The sequence below is a fragment of the Manacus candei genome, unplaced genomic scaffold (assembly GCF_025592945.1).
Source record: "Manacus candei isolate 608988 ecotype Guabito, Panama unplaced genomic scaffold, ASM2559294v1 h1tg000017l, whole genome shotgun sequence".
Classification (NCBI taxonomy): domain Eukaryota; kingdom Metazoa; phylum Chordata; class Aves; order Passeriformes; family Pipridae; genus Manacus; species Manacus candei.
This window is the reverse complement of record NW_026138065.1, coordinates 24829664-24849567: the sequence shown is the minus strand read 5'-3', so window position 1 is coordinate 24849567 and position 19904 is coordinate 24829664. Positions and strand designations below refer to the sequence as shown.

At 39.2% G+C, this 19904-nt stretch overlaps 1 protein-coding gene across 1 annotated transcript in view; it reads left to right on the top strand.

Moving 5' to 3' along the window:
- SUSD4 (sushi domain containing 4) overlaps positions 1-19526 on the top strand; it is a 72403-nt gene extending 52877 nt beyond the window's left edge. Inside the window, exons 5-8 of the mRNA XM_051783558.1 lie at positions 14392-14583; positions 15058-15202; positions 16855-17237; positions 18425-19526. Coding sequence (XP_051639518.1) covers positions 14392-14583; positions 15058-15202; positions 16855-17237; positions 18425-18453 — 749 coding nt within the window. The 3' untranslated portion in view covers positions 18454-19526. The remainder of the gene's footprint in view (positions 1-14391; positions 14584-15057; positions 15203-16854; positions 17238-18424) is intronic.
- The last annotated feature ends 378 nt before the right edge of the window (positions 19527-19904 follow it).

Below are 19904 nucleotides of genomic sequence, written 5' to 3'. Positions count from 1 at the left end.
CTCTCAGAGTCCGAAGTGCAAGAGAGAAAGCTCCTAATGATGATTGCTTTGCCCTTAAAATGTAAATTCTTTGCTGCCTTTCTAATCAAAGTACTGAAGAAGTTAGGGAATTCACATTCATTGCTGTGCAGATGGTCAGAGTTCCTGTACATATGGATATATTTCCATGATAAACTGAAAAATACTCCATAGAAACTCTTAGTTTGGGCTGTGCCAACTGCAAACATTATTCAGTGCTACACGATGCTGCACACTTCAACATTTGTTGTCTCTCATAGTAGTTAACGTTAAAGAAGGATTGGCAATTAAAATGACTGAGCTAATTTATTGATTAGGAACATAAAAACCATTCAGTGTGAAACAGAGGTAAATTGTACCAAGCCAAATGGAATAATCTGTGACTAAACCTGCAGCGCTGGAATGGAGGATATTGTAGTGCTTTTATATTTGCATCCCATACATTTAGAACAGAGATACCGAATCGATTGCTCTGTACATTGTCAAAACTGCGTGAACTCCCCTCCTCCATCTTCATACCACGTCTTGAATGAAACATCCTAGGGAGTCATCAGAATCCAAATACATCCTTTGCATTTCATTCCTGTTAAAGGACTACGTTTTTGTTCTATTTCAAGCCTGTAGGAGGCTATCTATATGTAGAATTTAGCTAAAAGCAATTATAGGATTTCATATGTGATGCTTATGTCACTGAACTAAATGCTAAGGATTCTGGAAGTGTAAAAATTTGCCAAAAGCTTCAACAAAGTGATACACTGCACAAAAATAATTAAATGATCCTTATTTTTAACTTACAATCCAAGTTCCAAAATACAAAAATGCCTTTGCAATTTTGGAATGACAAAACAAGATGGGTTTTTCTATTTATTTAACACACCATAAAAGATTAATCCGCAATCAGCTCTATGTAAGACTTTTTTTGGAAGGCTTGTCTGTTGTTGTGTGTAGCGTGGAAAATACATTAAAAAATCAGAAGGGCCCTGTTAGGCTTAATCCAAACAATAAAACTGATTTGATAAAAATGGCAGTTCTTCAGTTAGGAAGGTAAGAGTATTAAAATACAGAAACTCAAGTGCTATGAAGCAGAAAAAGTTCTGTCTTACCCTCACTTAATACAGGTGAGCATTCCACCTCCTACCAAAATACCGAAGAAAACTCATGTCCTCACTATTTATTGCTTGTATTATGAAGTCATGAGAGAATCTTTTTCTTGATAATTAAAAACATGAGTTAAGAACTGCTGCCCTAACAAGTTTACATTTTAAATAACATGTCAAAAGTCGTCATCCCCACTCAACTGTGATGATCTGTGATTGAGGGATCAGTGTGTGCCAGATACTGGGCCAAGGCCATCTAGGATGCCTCCTGAGTTTTGCTTTTGGTTCAGCCTCCCTTTTAATCACTTTCTTATGGCTGTCTTTAAATGTCAAAACTTTCCATGGTGATTCCTTGTTGGCATCCCATCAGTGCGTGTGTTGAGTGAACCACAGGAGACCAAAGTCTAGAGCATAATACTTGCAAGAGCTGGTTCTGCTCAGCTTTGGTGCAGAATAGAAAGCAGCATCACTGAAAGGTCACCCCTGACAATTCCCTTTGTAAACTCTTCTGTAGGGCTGCTTCAGAAGGTATGTAGCGAATTTCAAAATTAAATCCAGATAGGGTAAATCAACTTGAGATGTTTTTTCAAGTGATTTATGAAAGGAGTGCTAGTCTCCAGGAATCTTGTTACAGTCCACTACTCTTAATTAGTGGACCAAACTCCTTCCCTGCATATTTTTTATTCTGCACCTTGCATTCCAATGTCAAGCTCATTTTTCAGCATTCCTTTTATGTGTGCAATGTAATCTCGCCAAGCAGTATTTTTCACAGAGGAAATCTGCAAATAACAAATTAATTCCATTTATTTCTTTCCATGTTCAATTAAAAATGTATTGTAATGACATTTCCTGCTCAGTATTTTAATATGGTAATGATTAAAAGCAAATGACTGTTAGGAAGCTATTGCTAACCATTTTAGAACTTTTATTCTCCTATAAGCAATGCTGCTTACAGCTTTCTCATTCAGATATATGTTCTTTTTGAAGTCTCTACAGAAGAGATTTCTTAAATTTGTGTGTAGTAACAAAAAATACTACATGTCAGTCTTGTGAATTTTTCCCTCTTTGTTAGACCACATAAATTCTGAATGAAGGGTTTGTAGCTCCATTTGAATGAACGATTACACCAGGGACCACTCAGCTCCTATCATACAGTAGGCTCTCTAATGCTTTCCAGCCTTATCCTCGATATTGCCAAGCACGGATCTTCCACCAGCTCCGTGGTGAGAGAAGAAGGGAAGAAGATTTTTTTTTCTGATCAATAAAATCAGTGTTGCTTCAGTCACAGCAGTGCATAGACACTGTGTCACCCGGTACTGAAGTGCAGCCAACAGTGCAGAGCTGTGCACTGGCTGCTCAGAAACAGCTGTTTGCATCCAACCAGGGCGGTGGTTATGGCTCAGGGAAATAAGGATGCCTTCGGCTCACATTGCCAAGTGTTTGCTGGTACCTTTAAATGCTTGTACCTTTGCCAAATTTAAAACATTTGGATCGTTTTTCGAGTGTCTGCCTCAAGCAGAGTCGTTTGGGAAACTTCAGCTGAAACGGTTCAGCTGTATCGGAGAATGATGGTAAAGGAAATGGTGCTGTTTTACCAGAGCAAGAAAATTTTGCAGTCATTTAGAGGATAAGATGAAGCATCTTAACACTGAATTTTCTTCTTCTTTAACTTCCTTAATTTCCTCTCTTTCTAGTGGAATTCCATAATTATGCATAAACTTTTTAAACTTTCTTTCGTACTGAAACTCAGTAGATGCTTCCAAGAATTATAAAAATCAAAGGAAAATAGTTTTGGGTTTTTCTTTATTTATATGATTTTTAAATTACCAATTTGGGGCTAATCATCCATCTGGAGAAATTGATGTAAGTTAATTTTTGCCTTCTGTAAAATCTGATATGCAGCACATGGGTGCAAAATTAATGGAATTGAAGAATACCACATGGGGTATAAACATGAATTGTAAAATAAATCAAATGGCTTACAAAAACATTGGAGGAGAGCAAACACTTAAAAACATACTTGCGTGGAACTTGGTCAAATGAAAAAAGGAAGTGTTTTTAATATGATACTTTAAAGTGCATAAAGGTATTACTTGGGATTTGGAGAAATTAAAAAACCAACAAAAAAACCCCCAAAAAACCCCCAAAACCCCCAAAACAACAACCCTTGGTTGTGAGTACTTTGGGAACATGATCTGCATTTGATTACACACTTTGCCATCTGGACTCTGTATTTTAATTTTTCATGTCCTTTGGAAGACTTCCAAGAAGATGTAAAGAATATTTCTTATAAAAAACTGGGTGGGAAGCAGGCAAAGAGAAGAAAGGTTGAAAGAATTTGATTATAATGCTAGAAAATAAAGAAGTTGTATGGATAGTGTCATTGGGAATTCCCTGCTTTGTATTTAAGAGTAAAAGGGAAAACAGGTTGATTCAATTTGCAAACAATGGACATGATCCTGTTATCTGGAATGTCTTGTTTCAGCATCATCCCAGCTGAGCAGATAAGCCAGTCCTGCAGGAAATCAAATATATTGCAATATCAAAACTTCTTTCTACATACTGGGACCAACAGATTCTCTAGCTGAGGTTAAACTTGAAAGAATGTAAAATAGAAAATGTTTCAAATTTTTGTAGGTAGATTCAAAATTAAAATGAAACAAACCTGAGGAAGAGACAACAAAGGGGAGAACCAATGAATAGAAGAGAGGAAAAATAGAGAAGAAAACTGAAGGCATTGCAGAAGTCTAGAATATAAAATTTCTGGAAAATAAAATACCCTCATTGTGAGGGGAGATGAAAAGATACAATGCAAAGCAACCACAAATTACAGAAAGGATCCTGAAAATTATAGAAACTATGGAAGAAAGATAGGAGAAGAAAGGTATTAAGAAGATTTCACAACGAAGCCAGAAAAAGGTCAAGGGAACCCAAAACCCCTCTACCTGGAGCACCAGGAAATTTCTGGAGAATAAAAGGGGGTTAGTCATGTGAAAATGAAAAAACAACAAAGTGTGCTACAAATAAAATAAATGTTCTGGAAAAACAGGTAAGAATACAGAACAATTAAAAATTTTACTTCTCATAAACTTGTGGACAGACATTCATAGAGAGGGGCTGATAATTCTGACTTAGAACCTAGAAAGTAAAGAGCATGAAAGAAGAGGGTGATATTGCCAATGAAATGCTGTAGCCCCTTAATAGTTCAAAACAAAGTAGCTGAAACTTTGTAACCAATTATACACAGGACAGTTTGAAGGAAAGCTTCAAAAATCTTCATTCTAACAGTTGCTAATGCCAAAAAGAATGATTGACACCGAGCTATATGTTTGATAAACTAGGCCCCTAAATTCTTTTAAATTCTTGATGGAACATAAAGCTACACACTGAGGGAAAAAGATAGAAGTCATCCTGTAATCAGTTATGTTCAGGAGACAGAATAAAGTAAGCAATCCTAAGCTTGTGATATTGTACATTGGTACAAATGAATTTCTCTCTGTGTTTCTTTGTTGACATTGAGAAGGCTTTAGATAAAGTCTGACATGACAGACTGATGTGTATCCTCAGGGAAGATAATGTTGATGCAGCAGATCTCCAGCAGATAAAAGTCCTGTAAAGGGAGCAGAGGGCAGCAATACAAGTAAGTTATGAAACACTATGGTATTAAGAAATTAAGTGAGGTAGATACCAGGATTCTGTTTTATGTTTACACCTACTTAGCTTGAAAGGCAGGAGGAAGAATAAGTTAAATATTGCTCAATGCCAAAGAGGTCATCCATGTTAACTGAGTTAATGTTAACATGGGACATATTGATAGCCTTGTTTTTAATAGCTCTGACTACAGTGGTGTTTCAGAATGTATTCACTGCCTACAGCAATACTTGTTACAGCTCAGGAACTACAACCAGCAGTAAATGCTCAAACAGCAGCAGACAACAATATTTCTAAGCACCTTTACCAGGGCAGCACCTTTATGTCAGTGACACCTTTAGCCTGATGCCCAAAGGATAAAACAGGCTGATAGTGTTGCATCCTGGGGGTGCTTAAGTTATAGAAAGCAAGTGTGATAAAGTTTAAGAAGATAGTTTTCTTTAGAAAAAAAGTCATTCAGTAATTCTTCACGTTTCTGCACTGTAGACAGTTAATTCATTTGTCACCCAGGAGTGCAGACATTATAGGTATCCAACCACCCCTGTATGAGTATGGAAGTTGAGCACTTTAACTTGGAATATCTGGATTTTTGTGCTGTTGGAAAAGGCTGCACTTCATCTGTACACTTTTACTCACAGTTAAAGAGGTGGGGAAAAGAATTGAATTCAGAAGGAACAGAGAGACAAGAAATAATAGACAGAGAAATCATGTTCTTCTGTGGACTTACTGCTTAGTAAATATCCAATCTCTTAACTCCAGCAGGTGTATTGCAAAGTGAAACACAAAGAAAACCAGACCACAATTTGAGACAGAATGGGTACACAACAAAGTGGGCTTTTTGCAGCTCTTGTAATGAGGGATAGGGGGTTTAGAGAACAGTCTCCAAGCTGAAGACATTGTTTGAAGATAAATAGCATTATATTTCTAAGTGACTGCTCCTTTTTTGCATTGCAGAAATCTTCTTTGATCTTGGCAGGGATTGAAATAGATGCCTTCTTCACTGTTCATAGTTTTTCAAGAAAGCAACAGAACAACATCTTGTAATCTATTTCTTTTATGTCTTCTGTTTGTGCTTGTTGCACAGGACTGTCATAGTAAATCATTGTTTTACACCTGCTCTATCACCTCTTACCTTTCAGAAGCTCCTTAGCATTTCCAGAATCAGCCAGACATCCCAACTTCTTTATGGAACCATAATTTCTGCCCTGAAGTTCCACATTAGCTGCCAGATGTGTGTAGTGTTTTCTCCATGGTGCTTTAAATATGTGGCAGATTATGTGGGGGAAAGCATACAAAATTTCTCCCTGAGGGTTGTTTTATAATATTGATCTTTAACTGTACCTGGTAAGACTCCTTGGAAAGGAAAAGAACACTACATTGTCTACCTTGAAATCAGGCATATCTGTGCTTTATGGACACGGTCATTAAATTTGGCAATCACAGAACATCTTCCACAAATGGAGGGAACTGTAGCTGTGGACTCTGTGCATTAGAAAGTCTACTCGATGTGTAGGTTTGTTCTTTCAAGAGATAAAACCCACTATTTAAAGGGTGGCAGTTTCACCAATCAGTGTAGGCAGGCACTTGAGAACTAAACATAAATCAAATAAACTGATGCTTTTCCGTGTCTTCCTAATCTTGTAAGCTGGTTTATGAACTTACAGTGCTAAAACCACTGCTGGGAATGGGACCTTGTGCTTTTCCTTTTTCCGGGTGGTACAGCTTGATTTCATCAGCTTTCAGCTAAGCCCTGGAATACAAGCTTGCCTATTGCAGCATTCCTTCTCTCCATCAAGCTTGAGGGATTCTTGCTTTATAAACAAAGAAAAAAAAGCTATTCAAAGAAGAGGGATTATAGTAACATAAAAGCACTGATATGTCCAGCTCACAGTGAGCACTTGCTTCTTTGGATATCCCTGACAGATGCCTTTATCTGTCTGGTTTTCTTAGCCAGCTTCCTGACAGCTCGCTCGCTCTCTCTCCTCCATCTCCATTCTACTTCTAAGCACTTTGACCTTTTCCAGACCTGAGGTTATCCTGTGATGTCTGTCAAACACTCAAGCCTTGACTTATTTTGAAGTTCTCTAATTTCTTCCTCCAAAATGTCTGTGTTGTCCCCAGCATCTGCTTCTCGAAGTCCTTAAAAGACCATTACTGATCATTAAGTCAACCACTCATGAGAAAACAAAGAAACAAAACTAGAAGCAAGTGATGAAGAAAGCTAAAACGATCTACTATAAATGAGACCACAGTGCTCCAAGCACTCATAGGTTAATGATGAGTATAAATATTTCTGGAATTAAAATTATAGGCCTATTGCTAAAAGAAGTCCTAGCTCTCTAACTGCAAACTTGTCATCAATTTTTTGTAGTTTAAATGAAACTGGCACTGTTAACTTCTAATTTATAAGAAAAAGATGACTTGGGGTGTGTTTCATCCCATATCTCTTGTGAAATCCATTTGAAACTAAATACTTTCCCATTGATATCAATGTTTCACAGGTTACAGTGCTGGGAATGGCAGATTTATTGAGGATGAGTGTGAATTTGGTGTGATGCTCCAGTAGGAGCTCAGCTGACTGGAACTGCAAAATGTGCTCTGTAATTTGCAACTCCAGTAACAAGGAAGTTCTGTGTACAATAAGTGATTGCAAATCACCTTCTGTTTCCATTTAGGAATCAGCTAATGTTAAATTATTATTAAAATATGTTTGAAACTACTTTTATACTGTTTCATTTAGGCTCATACAGCTGGTTTCAATGACAGCAATTCTCAGCAAGGTGGTGTTTGTCAAAGCTAGACCAGAGAAGCAGTTTTTCATTAAAAACTTAATTATTCAATTCATTTCGCACTTCATAGAAGGTGAGAAGTTCTCACTGTGTGCACATTGAAGGGCTGACCTCACTACTGTAGGTGGTACAGAATTACCCAGGAATGACTGTCGAGGGGAACATCAAGCAGCCTGGAAACCTGGGGTATGCTCCTGGCTGCTGGAACATCGAATTGCTGAATGGTCAAAAAGAAATTGCTTACATGTCAGGTGTCTTTTCAGAAGAAAATGTGTGAGTGGCATTGTGAAGGTTAAGTAATTGAGAAAGATTGAGATTGAAATGAATTTGGATAATATTGGCTAAGAATACAATATTTTTAATAATTTTTGCTGTAGGCTTTCAAGAAATAAATTTGCTGACAACTTCAGAGTTCAAAGTAAGCATCTTCTATCTTCATTGCTTTAAGTCATGACTACTGTCAGGCTTAGTAGGAGTTACTTTATATATGAGTGCTCACTTAGTTGTTTCCACTAAACTTTCTGTTCTGTCATTACTCTTGGTGCTGTTGTTTTGCTATGGGAATGAATAACTAGAAAAGTTCCTCAAAGCATGTCTCCACTTTCAAAACACAAATTCAGTGGCCTCCAACTTTGTTCCAGTACAGCTATAAGATGCATGAAGTCTCCCTTCACAGTGCTGGCAGCATTTGTTATAGGAATGTATCGTTAGGATATTGTTAAGATGATGTTCATGATAAATGAAAAGATTACTCTAGTAATGCTTCCTGTTCTGCTTACTTTCCCAAAGAGTGCCATTAAAAATAAAGTCTCATTAAGCAGCTGTTCTAGAATGAGATGTTTTGACAGGGCTTATTTTAAAGCAGCTGGATTTACTACTTCCTTTTACAAAACTCTAAATTTCTTCTTCAAACTTTCACTTGGATATGAGCAGTTGAGTCCAATAGTTTTTCTTCCATCCTACTTATAATACTGGGCAATTTAATGGGAATTTTTTTCAATTTTAGAATTAAAATATTTTTCATTTTGTACATTTGTATAAATTGAAGTCTAAGTATAGAATAGAAAAAAATCTTTTTTTTTTTTAATATTCAAAGTGCAGAAGTAATTTTCTTTGCTTCCTCTTCTTCCTGTTGGCCATCCACTCCCCATTCCCCCATGCAGTTCCCTATTTGATATTGCTCTAGAAATACTAATTTTTCTCTACCAATTTTTGTATTGAGATCTTTTTGCCTAATAAATCAGTAAATTCTCTAAACAGTGCAGTGCCTTTGGGTTTAAAAATCCGCAACTAACAGCTACTCTTTTTTTGAACACCACTGATTTAATTCCTTTTTTGTTTGTTGTTTTTTACAAACTCATAACTATTAAGAAACATTTTCTTTTGTGAAAGAGGCTGACACTTGTGTTCCACCAAGTGAACATAACAGAAAGGTGTTATATTCCCCTCCTTACAGACAGCCTTATAATGTGGTGTTATCTGTATGTGAGAGGACAAAGAGCTTGAAACTGGGGCTCTGTACTGTGCTGTGCAGGTGTGATTCATGTGCTGATAATACCTGTGGAAATGGCCAGGTCTGTCAGGTGAACTGGACAGGAATTCTTGAGGTATATGAGAGAGTGGCTTCTGGGTTGATTATTTTATTCTGAGGGTCTGAAGGGTGATGACACTGAAGTTACCTGGGAACCAAGTTTTATTAGTACGGTATTCATAAAAAAACAGGAAAAGAAAGAAACATAGTCTTCATCTTCTATGTTCCTGTAAAAAGAAAAAAAAAAAGAATTTTCAGATCCTACATATGCAAGCATGTGTTTGTAAGAAGGCAGGATATGGAAAAGGATCCTTCTGTACGCCCCAGAAGCCAGCCAGTAAAGCTTCAGGTGGGGACTAGGCCACCCTAGATGGGAAGGGTCAGACCTGCTGGGATATATACAGCTGTGGTCTCATGGAGTAAATGACAACTTGAATTAAACATTAGTTGGAATGCAGTAGCCAGATGACAGTGGCCAGATTTCTGGTGATAATTAGTGTCCAGATATGTACAAGAGCGACAAATGAGGGTCAGGAGAAGCTCTTGTTCTCTTCCAATTTGTGAGCAAACCAGTGTGTCCCACTCTCATATTACTATCTGAGCAAGATATACCAGCATTTTCCCCACACACTGACAGGAACTGGCAGGGTTTTATCTGTGTCTTTCTCATCAGGAAGTTTCATCTTAATCTATTCTCACTCTTTGCATAATTAGCAGACATTCACGATAGGTTTGGAAGTACTGTTATTTTTTATTAGGTGCAAGTATCTCTAGTCCTGTCCATCTCTGTGTCAAACAGAACTAGCTGGCCTTGCACTAGGGTTTTCTGCTAACCCAGATAACCAAGCAACTACTGTTCTACATGAAAGGTGAACTAGTAGCTTGAGGAAAAAAACCATAGTACACAAAAAAATCAAAGGTGAAAAATAAGCTTTTTGCTTATTCCTACTCCTTTTGTTTATGAGTAAGTGACCTGTATTTCAAGACATTTTTGCTTTTATTTTTTGGCTCACATACAAAAGCTGGGCAAAACCTGAATAATTTACCACTCGTCTACTTTGACCAAAGATTAAACCCACTCACTCGCCACTGAACTGATTGACTAGAAAAAATGGTTTTGAGCACTATGAATGTCTGTAACTCCACTGTGATCTCTCCCCCAGGGGCTTTTAAAAGTCATATGATGTCTTTATTCTGTGCCATCAATGTGCTAATGCCAAAAAATCTTCCCTCCCTCCTACGGTTTCAGTGTCAACATTTCAGAATTACTGCAGCATCCTTTGTGCAGAGTTTAAAAAGCTTCTTGACCATAGTGGGGAGGAAAAATTACTGGGTGAGCCCCATTTATTTCTCCAGTGCCTGGGCAGTAAGCACCCACAGCCTGTGCCACCCTCACTGTACCCTCCGTCCAAGGGATGCGGCTCTTGCCCTGCGGAGACTGTGATGGAGGGGACATGCCAGGGGGCAGACCAGCCTCTGCCTTTGCTCCAAGCCAGTATGCCACACTGTTTGTAAAGCAAGGCTCAACTTCCCAGGTTTTAAGCTCTTCCTGAGGGTTCTAATCCATCATTAAAATCAGAGCAGAAAGCCCACAGAGGGTCTCAGAGGAGAGCCCTCAGCTCTAGCAGCTCCTAAGAGCAGGCAGGGAAGTCCACCAAATCAAATCAGGAATTCTTCCCTTCAACTTACTCGAGTAACAGGACTTTTGAGCATCTAGCAAGGGATCTGTTTGCTGTATAAACACAATTGTTCTTTCTTTTTGATGAATGATTCAACTTTTCAGCTGAGAATGCTGAGCTTGTTGTAAAAGTTCTTGTAAATCCCCTTACAGTCTGTGGCCAATTACTCTACAACGACAGTCTGGAGGCCTTGGATCACCTGCTGCAGAACCACCAGCAGACACAGTCTGAATTATATCCATCCCTCTGACAACATCCAGAGTTAAGGACACAGACATGTTATCTTTTAATGTTGGTCATCAGAAGATACTACTGGATCATCCGTGCTGGATGTTGTAATTAGTGCATTAAAGTCTCAAAAGCCTTATACAGTGAAGACGCTGAAAGCTATCGGTAGTAAAGATTTAATGTTGTATTTAAGAACAGTACATAGGGCTTTTTTTAAGCTGTGAGAGCTTCCTGACATAGAATTCTCTTGTTTCTGTGATTATCTATTGTGCATACTGCTGTTGGCTTTGACAGTGAAAATGTACTTGTCAGACACACTTTTGTTTTAATCAGTTTGTGGGTGTTTTCATTCAGTGAGTTTGATGCATTTGCCTGAAGTCCATGGCCTGTAATTACCAAATATAATTAGTGGTCATCACTAGGAATGCTAGAATTTTACCTTCCCTAGAAAACTTCAGTGGTATTAGGTTTGCCACCTGGGTCTTCCTCCATATTTGATCTGGCACATTCCTTTAATCTGTTAACCAGTATCATACACTAGCATTCAGCATAAATAAGAGATCTGACCCTGTAAGGTGACTAGCTCTGCATGAAAAATTCTCTGTCATTGGGAGCCAAGAGTGTTCAGTGGCCCTCCAGAATTACATAATCTTTCTTTTCTGTGATCAAAACTAAGGCCACTTGGTGGCTGTTCTTCCACTGTTCAGATGTTAAGGATCTTGGGTCTGGATGGCCATGGGAATGGAGTGAGCTGAGAAAAGGACTGAGTGCACGACTAACTGCCCAGAGCTCAAAGCAAGTTTGTTTTGGGTTATTTCTGATGTATCTCATTTGATTTGATTTGGAAAAAGAGGCTTTGAGCCTGAGCATTACAGATTGTACATGGGGGCCAGGTTGCCCGTGGACATTTTGAGGGATCCTGAAACTGGATGAACATAAAGTTCACAGGAGGTGCTGAGGGATACCCTGAGTGAGTTAGAACCCTGACTCTTGACAGTCCAACTGACATAAGAATGAAGCACTGTTTCATTTGAGCTCAGAGCCCTCATTTTCAAACCTGTTCCATTCCATTGTATCTGCTGGTTGCAAGTGTTTAATGCAGGAGCAGGTATGACTGCTTAAAGCTCGACTCTAATTCATGACTAATGCTCAGCAGTGCCATAAAAAAAGTCTGCTGGAGTTCCCAGGCAGCACCAATATATGAGCATTTCCCTTGAAATATGGATGTGTCAGTGGAAGGGGTGCCACTCCTTTTTACTACTGGGGAAGTATCCTACACAAAGAGTGATGCTCTTGTTTTCGAGTGTTATAAAATGCATCTCCATTTGCAAACAGACTGACAGCTCCATATCTGGGTTGTCTCCCCAGTGTATTACTTTTAATCTGCTTGGAAATGTGTCATTCCTGAGCTGATCCACGCTGCTGGGATCACCAACTTAGAGGGGTTTTTCATTCAGAAGGCTGTTTTGGATCTCAGTGATGTTAAGAGGTTAGGGATGATGTAGCAGGTACATTGCTGTAGGGGAAAATTAGTTTCTCTGAGTGTTGCACTTTGTGATAAGGTGTGCTCTACTTGCTCATTGCTAGAAGGGTACTGGGCACCTACACATCTCTTGAACATGGCTGTTGCTTGGCAAAAATCAGTAGCAAAGAAACTTAAATTGCTGTCTTCCTTTGTTCTCATGCTCTAAGCACAGGTAATAAAAATATACCAGGTTTCCTTATGGCAGGCCAGAATCATGGCTTTTACTGATCACTTTCTTTTTTAATAGATGAATGATCAAGACAAAAGGTGCTTTCCTGCTGTTTCAATCTGACACCCTTGTCCTAGTCATAAGAAAATTGTTTTCAGTCTTGAGTTGACTTCCCAGTAAAGCATTCCTCTTTCTTGTGGGCCCAGAGACTTTGGAAAGTATGCAGAGCATTGAGGATGTGAATTTTTATGTGAATTACTTGCTCTGATTTCAAGTTATTATTAAGCCTTGCCAGTGAAAATGCAAACAAAACCATGTCTCCAGGGGATGGGGAATAGACATTGCTGCACATTGTAATCAGCCTCTCTTGAAGATTCATTTAATATCTTGTGTATTTTTTTATGAAATGCATTATTCATGTAACAAGATTCAAGAGAGAAGCAGCTGAATTGTAATTTCTGGGAAGATTCTTCTTCCAAGAGATGTCATTTTCATTATTTAAATCAATGCAGTAGGTCTTGCCTGCATGAGGGAGGCATGAAGTGAAGGGAACAGCCTGTAGATGGGGCACTGAGCCAGTCAGCTACTGCCTCTGAAGGGAAATAAAACAAGCCATCCAGTAATTTAATCCCCTTTTGGGTCAGTATGTAGCCATTTGAAACATCATTACACTTTGTAAGGTTTTTTTGCTCTGTGTTAGAAGCACTTAAGAAAACAGTAATCAACCAACACTTACACCTTGGAAAAGTTTCCTCTCTTATAAAAATACTGCTTGCAAGCTGCTCTCCCCACTGCTGTTTTCTAGAGAGTGCTCCTTCAGTTCTCCATTGAGTCCATTGGCCTGAGCATGTGAGATTACATTGCTTTTCGTTTTGGGGCCTACAATAAAAGTCCCACATGTTTATATTGCAATTCTCTCTTATTGACCTAACCTTAAGTAAACCACTGTACTTAATTAACACAGGCTCAACCTCTGTTTTATTTAAGACTTCACTCGACCAGTGGTCCCACTGAGATCAGTGGGGCTTTTCAGAAATAACAAAACACAAATACCACCAGTAGAGTTTGAGCCCATCTTAATAACATTACAGTGACAGACTGTATATGCTTAAGCAACACTAGGTGCTTGAGCATCTCTTGTAACGCTGCTGATGGCAAACTTATTTTTAAAAGTCAATATTTAGGAATTTAATTAGTGCATATAACCATTTAATTATGTTAATGAAACAAAAAATAGGATGTTACAGCTGAATTTGAGATGCTTTATAAGGAAAGTGATTCTCCTTATTTTGACTGTCTCCCTCCAACCCCCTGTAGCCATCTGATGGATATGGGTCCTCTTTTGTCTTCCTCTCACCCTCCTTTTCCCACAGAGGACTGGAAGCTTAGGCCTTTAAACAAGCACGTGACACCAAAGCTTGCTGGTGTCAGTGAGAGCCAAAAGTCACCCCCTGGCATGTGTTGCTATGCAGGAGGCATGTGCATCCATCTGCTAGAGCAGATGGGCACCTGGGCTCCCTGGCCAGTTGTCTGGTACCACCGAGACAAACCCAAAACTGCAGGAAGCCTAAAGGGAGCCTGAGGTGTGCCCGGTGCATTTTGACACACTGAAGCTACCCAGCAGTGGGTTACTGGTTTTAATTATCCAAATTAAAGACATTTAATTAATGTCTTTCTCCTTTTCTCTTTGTTTGTTTGCCTAAGTTTGTCCACTACCTCCAATGGTGAGCCATGGAGACTACATCTGCCACCCGCGGCCTTGCGAGCGTTACAACCACGGGACGGTGGTGGAGTTTTACTGTGACCCTGGTTACACCCTCACCAACGACTACAAGTACATCACCTGCCAGTACGGAGAGTGGTTCCCCTCCTACCAAGTATACTGTGTCAAAACAGGTAGGGGATTTATAGCCTTGTAATCCTAGCTTCTTGTAGTCCCTCCTTTTGGAGCAAATTTGTAGGTCTGTAATGCCTGGTGAACTTCTATTTCATGGTTAAGTGATGAACATTGATTTTAAGATGCTGTTAAATATAATACATTTTCAAGATACTGAATGATCCTAAACCATTTTGATTATTACCTCTTCAAGTGTATTTTTAAGCGTCTGGATATTTTTATATGTATGTAATCTAAAGTCATTATTGCATGTATAAAAAAACAGTCAAGGGGAAAAAGCAAGATACAGCCCCTGTGACAGCTTAATGTTAAGGTTGCTTTTGGTATATGGCATTGGGCTTATGTGTGCTTTTACAACATGCATAGAAAAAATGTCTTGTCCTAACTGGCACTTCTGAGTATTGTTGAAGTATTCATACAAAATAACAATGGTAATAATCAAGCACAACTCTTTTACTGTCTTTTTGTTACAGAACAAACCTGGCCAAATACACAGGAGACCCTCCTGACTACATGGAAAATAGTGGCGTTTACTGCTACCAGCGTTTTATTAGTACTACTACTGGTTATTTTAGCCAGGATGTTCCAGACCAAATTTAAGACACATTTCCTTCCACGGTTTGTACTGTTTTCTTTTTTGTTTTGAAGATTGATGGCCTTGATTCAGTTTTCACATTCAGCACTCTTTGCTGAAGAGATGGAGCAGCTCACAAGCCTTGCAGATACTTTCTTCTGCTCTGAGCAGAAGTCTCTGAATCACTGGTGTGGAAGGGCACCCCCCAAAACCTACAGTAGTCCTTTCTGCAACTAAGATAAAAGGGAAAGTTTGCCAGATTCACTTTGGGAGTAATTACAGCTCTGCTACTGAGAATTGCTGCTTCTGCATGTAAAAATAGCTGCCAATATTTTTAAATACTCATTTTCAGGTGCGGGGGAATTAATTTTTTAACTACTGTAGACTTAGTAATGTAAGTTTTAAGAAAGAATTTATCTTCTCTCTATGGACAAATTTATATTAAAAGTTTGCTTTACCTTCATTAGTATTATTTTCATCATGATTCATAAATATCTCCCATATCTTCTTTTATTTCCATAAAATACCATGCAGCTATGAGCATTAGTTATTGATTCACATAGTACTCCTCATGAGATACATCTGGAAAAACAAAGGCAGACATGCTGAGGTTTAGGCAAAGCTAGAATTGTATCGGGGCTTAGACGTGTTTCTTATTTTCAGTCTGTTCAGTTCACTATGGACCTAGACTTCCCTCCTACACTTGATTTTTCTCATGTCTTCATTCTACCACGAGCAGAAATGAGAGCTGAAAAAGCTGTGTGTCAGTAAATACGTCCCCATGCCAATGCAGCAGAAAGGACTTTGTGTTCTTAATGTTAAATAGATGCAGATTGTATAAGCAATGTGTAAATTTATATACATATATACATATAGATGTCAATATAGGTAGTATACAAATAGGTAGTATACAAATACCTATGCATACACCGATATCATCAGGAAGATCTTTGGGGTAATGGGCTGCACTATGGATAGGTCTATAGACTGTACTTATCTAACTTATTGAAATGCTTTAAGTCCTCTCTTTTTCAGATATTTTCATGTCTTAAAGGTACCTGGGACCAATTCCCTCCTGCCAGGACTATACTATGATTTAACTGGCTACTAAACAGATACTTCAGAGTTTAACAGACCTTCCCAATTAATAGAAATGTGTTTTACTTAAAAAAGAATACAGCTTGATACTGGTTAAGGAAAGGAAGCCTCCATCCTTTGAAAGTAAGACTTGAGGGAGGCCACAAATCTGGCCACCAAAGCCCTGTCATCCAGCAGTAGTCATCTCAGTGCCTGTTTACATGGGCTGTAAACACTTTTGTGCTCTAGCACACATCTTTCCAGGGGGTTCAGGCACTTTTGGCTGGTGAACTACATCTGTGATCTTATATCCATGATACCTACTGCGCACAGCACAGCAAATGGTGCTCCTTATCTCTTCCAAACACCTGTTTTCCTCCCTTCTTGAAGTTCTCCTTCACATTAGTAGTTTCATTTTTCCGATTGTAAAAGATTTCACCTGTCAATCCGAAGAGAGTTTTGCAAAACCATGAAGCAAACATTTATGCAAATGTTTATGGCCCTGTAGCTTCACTTTGCATGACTAGAAAGTGCTGTGTTTGCTGAAGTTCAGCATTTGCTCTGAGGTGCTTGTGACATGCTCCTTCTCTCTGTGATAACTCGTCTGTGTTTGACGTAGAGGCAACCAAGAGGGCTCCATGGGTGACCCTGACTTCGTGGTGGTGGATGGCGTTCCTGTCATGCTGCCTTCCTACGATGAAGCTGTAAGCAGCGGCTTGAATGCTCTGGCACCCGGATACTCAGCCACCACAGACCAGGGGCACATTTTGCAGGCAGAAGATCAGAATCCTCCCGCTTACCCTGGCCCCAGGATTACAGACATGCTGCCTAGCGAATTTGAGACCTGTGACAGTAGGTCGGGTTCCTCTGAACTGCTCCAAAGTTTGTATCCATCCCTGACGTGCCAAGCGGCAGCGCTTCCCGCTCCAGACCGAACTGACGTATCCCGTAGCACTGACGGGGAGGCTGCATCCACGAGTCCGCGGATCGATATTACAGATGGTGAGTCTTGCATAGGTGCAATAGGTGAGTCCATAAACAGGAGACATCGTTTGTTTGCACTGGTGGAGCAGGAATACACCTACCTGACTTGCTCATACTTTCTCCATGTTTTTGTTCGCGTCTTAATTTGGACATTTTTTTTTTTAAATCATACAACTCCACGGTCGTAGGGCTTTGTGTCTGTGGTATGTCCTTGCTAGCTCTGGTGCATGTGATTTGAATCCCAGGCCAGAAGGTTCCTGTCCAGACCCCAGTCTCATCAACAGGAATGTCAGGAAGCACCTGTGTGCAGCAGCAAAGCCAACCATCATCTTGCCTGTGCTGATCTGTTCATCTGCTCCTCAACTCCTACACTCACAAATCCCTCACATGCCACGGCTTTCACAGCAAAGAACAGGTTTTTCTCCCTGAAATAGAAAATAAATCATGTTTTCATACTGGGTCAAAATTAGCAGCCTTTATTATCAAATTCATCATGTCTGTGCACTGAGCAGAGGGTTCCTTCCATCTGAGGCACATGCACATTAAGCCATGGGTGTGGAACTCACAGCAGAAGGGGAATGTACCCACAGGACCATGTGTGAGGAGGGAGCTTGCCATGTGTTACTGCCTCCATTTAAATCAAACATGGGCATGCTCCGATACCATTTCACTGAGTTCTGATGGTGTGCTGCTCAGAGCGTTAAGGAAACTAGATAGCTTTCCTTGGAGACACTTAGGAGAGGCTCATATCTTTCTCTCCACAGTCACTGAGCTGAAGCCCAGGGTCCTATATTCAGTGTGGAGGAAGGTCTGGGTGGAGGAATTCTTCCTGCTTCATAAGGGTTAGGATAATTTTGGTGGTATCACAAGGGGAAGAGGACAGTTAGAAGGAGAGGAAGAAATTATGGTAATGTCAGTAAAAGTAGTCCCTGCCTACTCTGAATGCTGTTTCAGTGATTAATGTAGTAGCAAGGATGTTTGCATTTAGGTTTTTGTAGGCCTAACTTGTTTGAGAAAATCTGGGTAGTTTTAGTAATAATTTTCATATAGGTGTCAGAGCATGAGCAGTCTAGAATTCGCAATACCACATGTCTTGTTCAGATATTTGCAATGTCCATTTCTGTTTCTGTAGAATTGCTAACAATAATACTCTGCAAAAGAATAAAGGGAAAATACAGTCATTGCTATTTCTTTGTTTCCCCTAGAGATTCCTTTGATGGAAGAAGACCCTTAGCCTGCACTGAGTTGTGTCTTCGTCACATTGCACTGTTGGGTGACATGAAATCATGAGGATTTTGAGACAGAAAAGACTATCTGTGGATTTGGGGAGGGTATTTTCCTACTTATCCATCTTCCACGTGATGGTGTCACCAGATTGGGTGTATGTCTTAATCCACAGCAGGGATAACAGCATCAGCATTTGGAACAGCAGCAGTTTTATGAATGAATCCTGGGGATTTGATGAGAGCAGATGTAGAAAAAGAACTGTGGCTTTTTAGAAATGAAATGTATATCTGCATCGCAGAAAGTCATATGGTTCTGTAAGAAATGCTATTGGATTTTGATACTAACTGCCTCACAAAAGCATGTCAAAATATGTAAATTTGCTTATAAAGACTGCTTTAAATGATGAATGGACCTCTAGTTTATGAAGAATCCTTGCAAGTTTAAAAAAATACCGGCACTGAAACACACACATACACAAAAAAGAGGAAAGATCCTCTTTGGGTTTCCTATGATAAACAGGAAGCTTTTGATTTAGCTGTTGGTGGTTTTGGTTCAGACCATGTCTGCAGAAAATATAACAGAAATGATGGGATTCATATATACTTTGATGTATGATAGCAATTATATATTAAAATATATATATATTTAAAAACTCTTAAAGAGAAAGAAAAGGAAAGACTCCCAGGTCACACAATGATCTGGAGATTTTTTTTTAAAGGTAAGGCAGAATTTATATCATAGACAATATTCAAGGTAAAATATCAATATTTGTATTTATGCAAGACTTCTGTAACTACATTGCATTTGATAAATCCTGCTATAAAATGAGAGATCTAGAACACGTTAAAAATATGAACTATGTGCTTAAGAAATGTTGAACCACCCTACTTCAACCTTTCTTAAGCTCTTAAATGTGTATATATATATATATATATATATATATATATACACACTCTGGAGTAATCTACAGTCATAGCCCAGAGCACTGCCTTGTCCCTGTACGTTGTGGTAGTATTCTGAGCCATTATTGTAGAATACTTAAAAAAACATTATAATAAAGTTCAGTTTTGGTTCTTTTGACGTACTGGACTGTTGTGACGTTGGCCTTTTTTTTGCTTTTTTTCCCTTCCTCACTTCTTTTACCAGCTCCTACCCGAAGGCTGAGAAGGCAGCAAAACACCTGCTCTGGTGCATTTTCAGCTTTATATCCCTCATCCAACTGCAAATGGAGAGAGTGGTTTTGGTTAAGCAGAGCACACGAAATGGGTGCAGCAAGGGCACCAAAGCTTCTGTAGGTGCTACACGGCTTTTCTCTCCTCTGTGTGCTGTGCCAAGCATTGTGCTAAAGCCTGTATGGTTCACCCTTGTGGTGCTACAGGCTATTCGTTCTTTTTCAGGAAAATTCCTGGCTGTTTCATGCACTTACTGAAATCCAAGCAGATTTCCTCGTCTTTAATT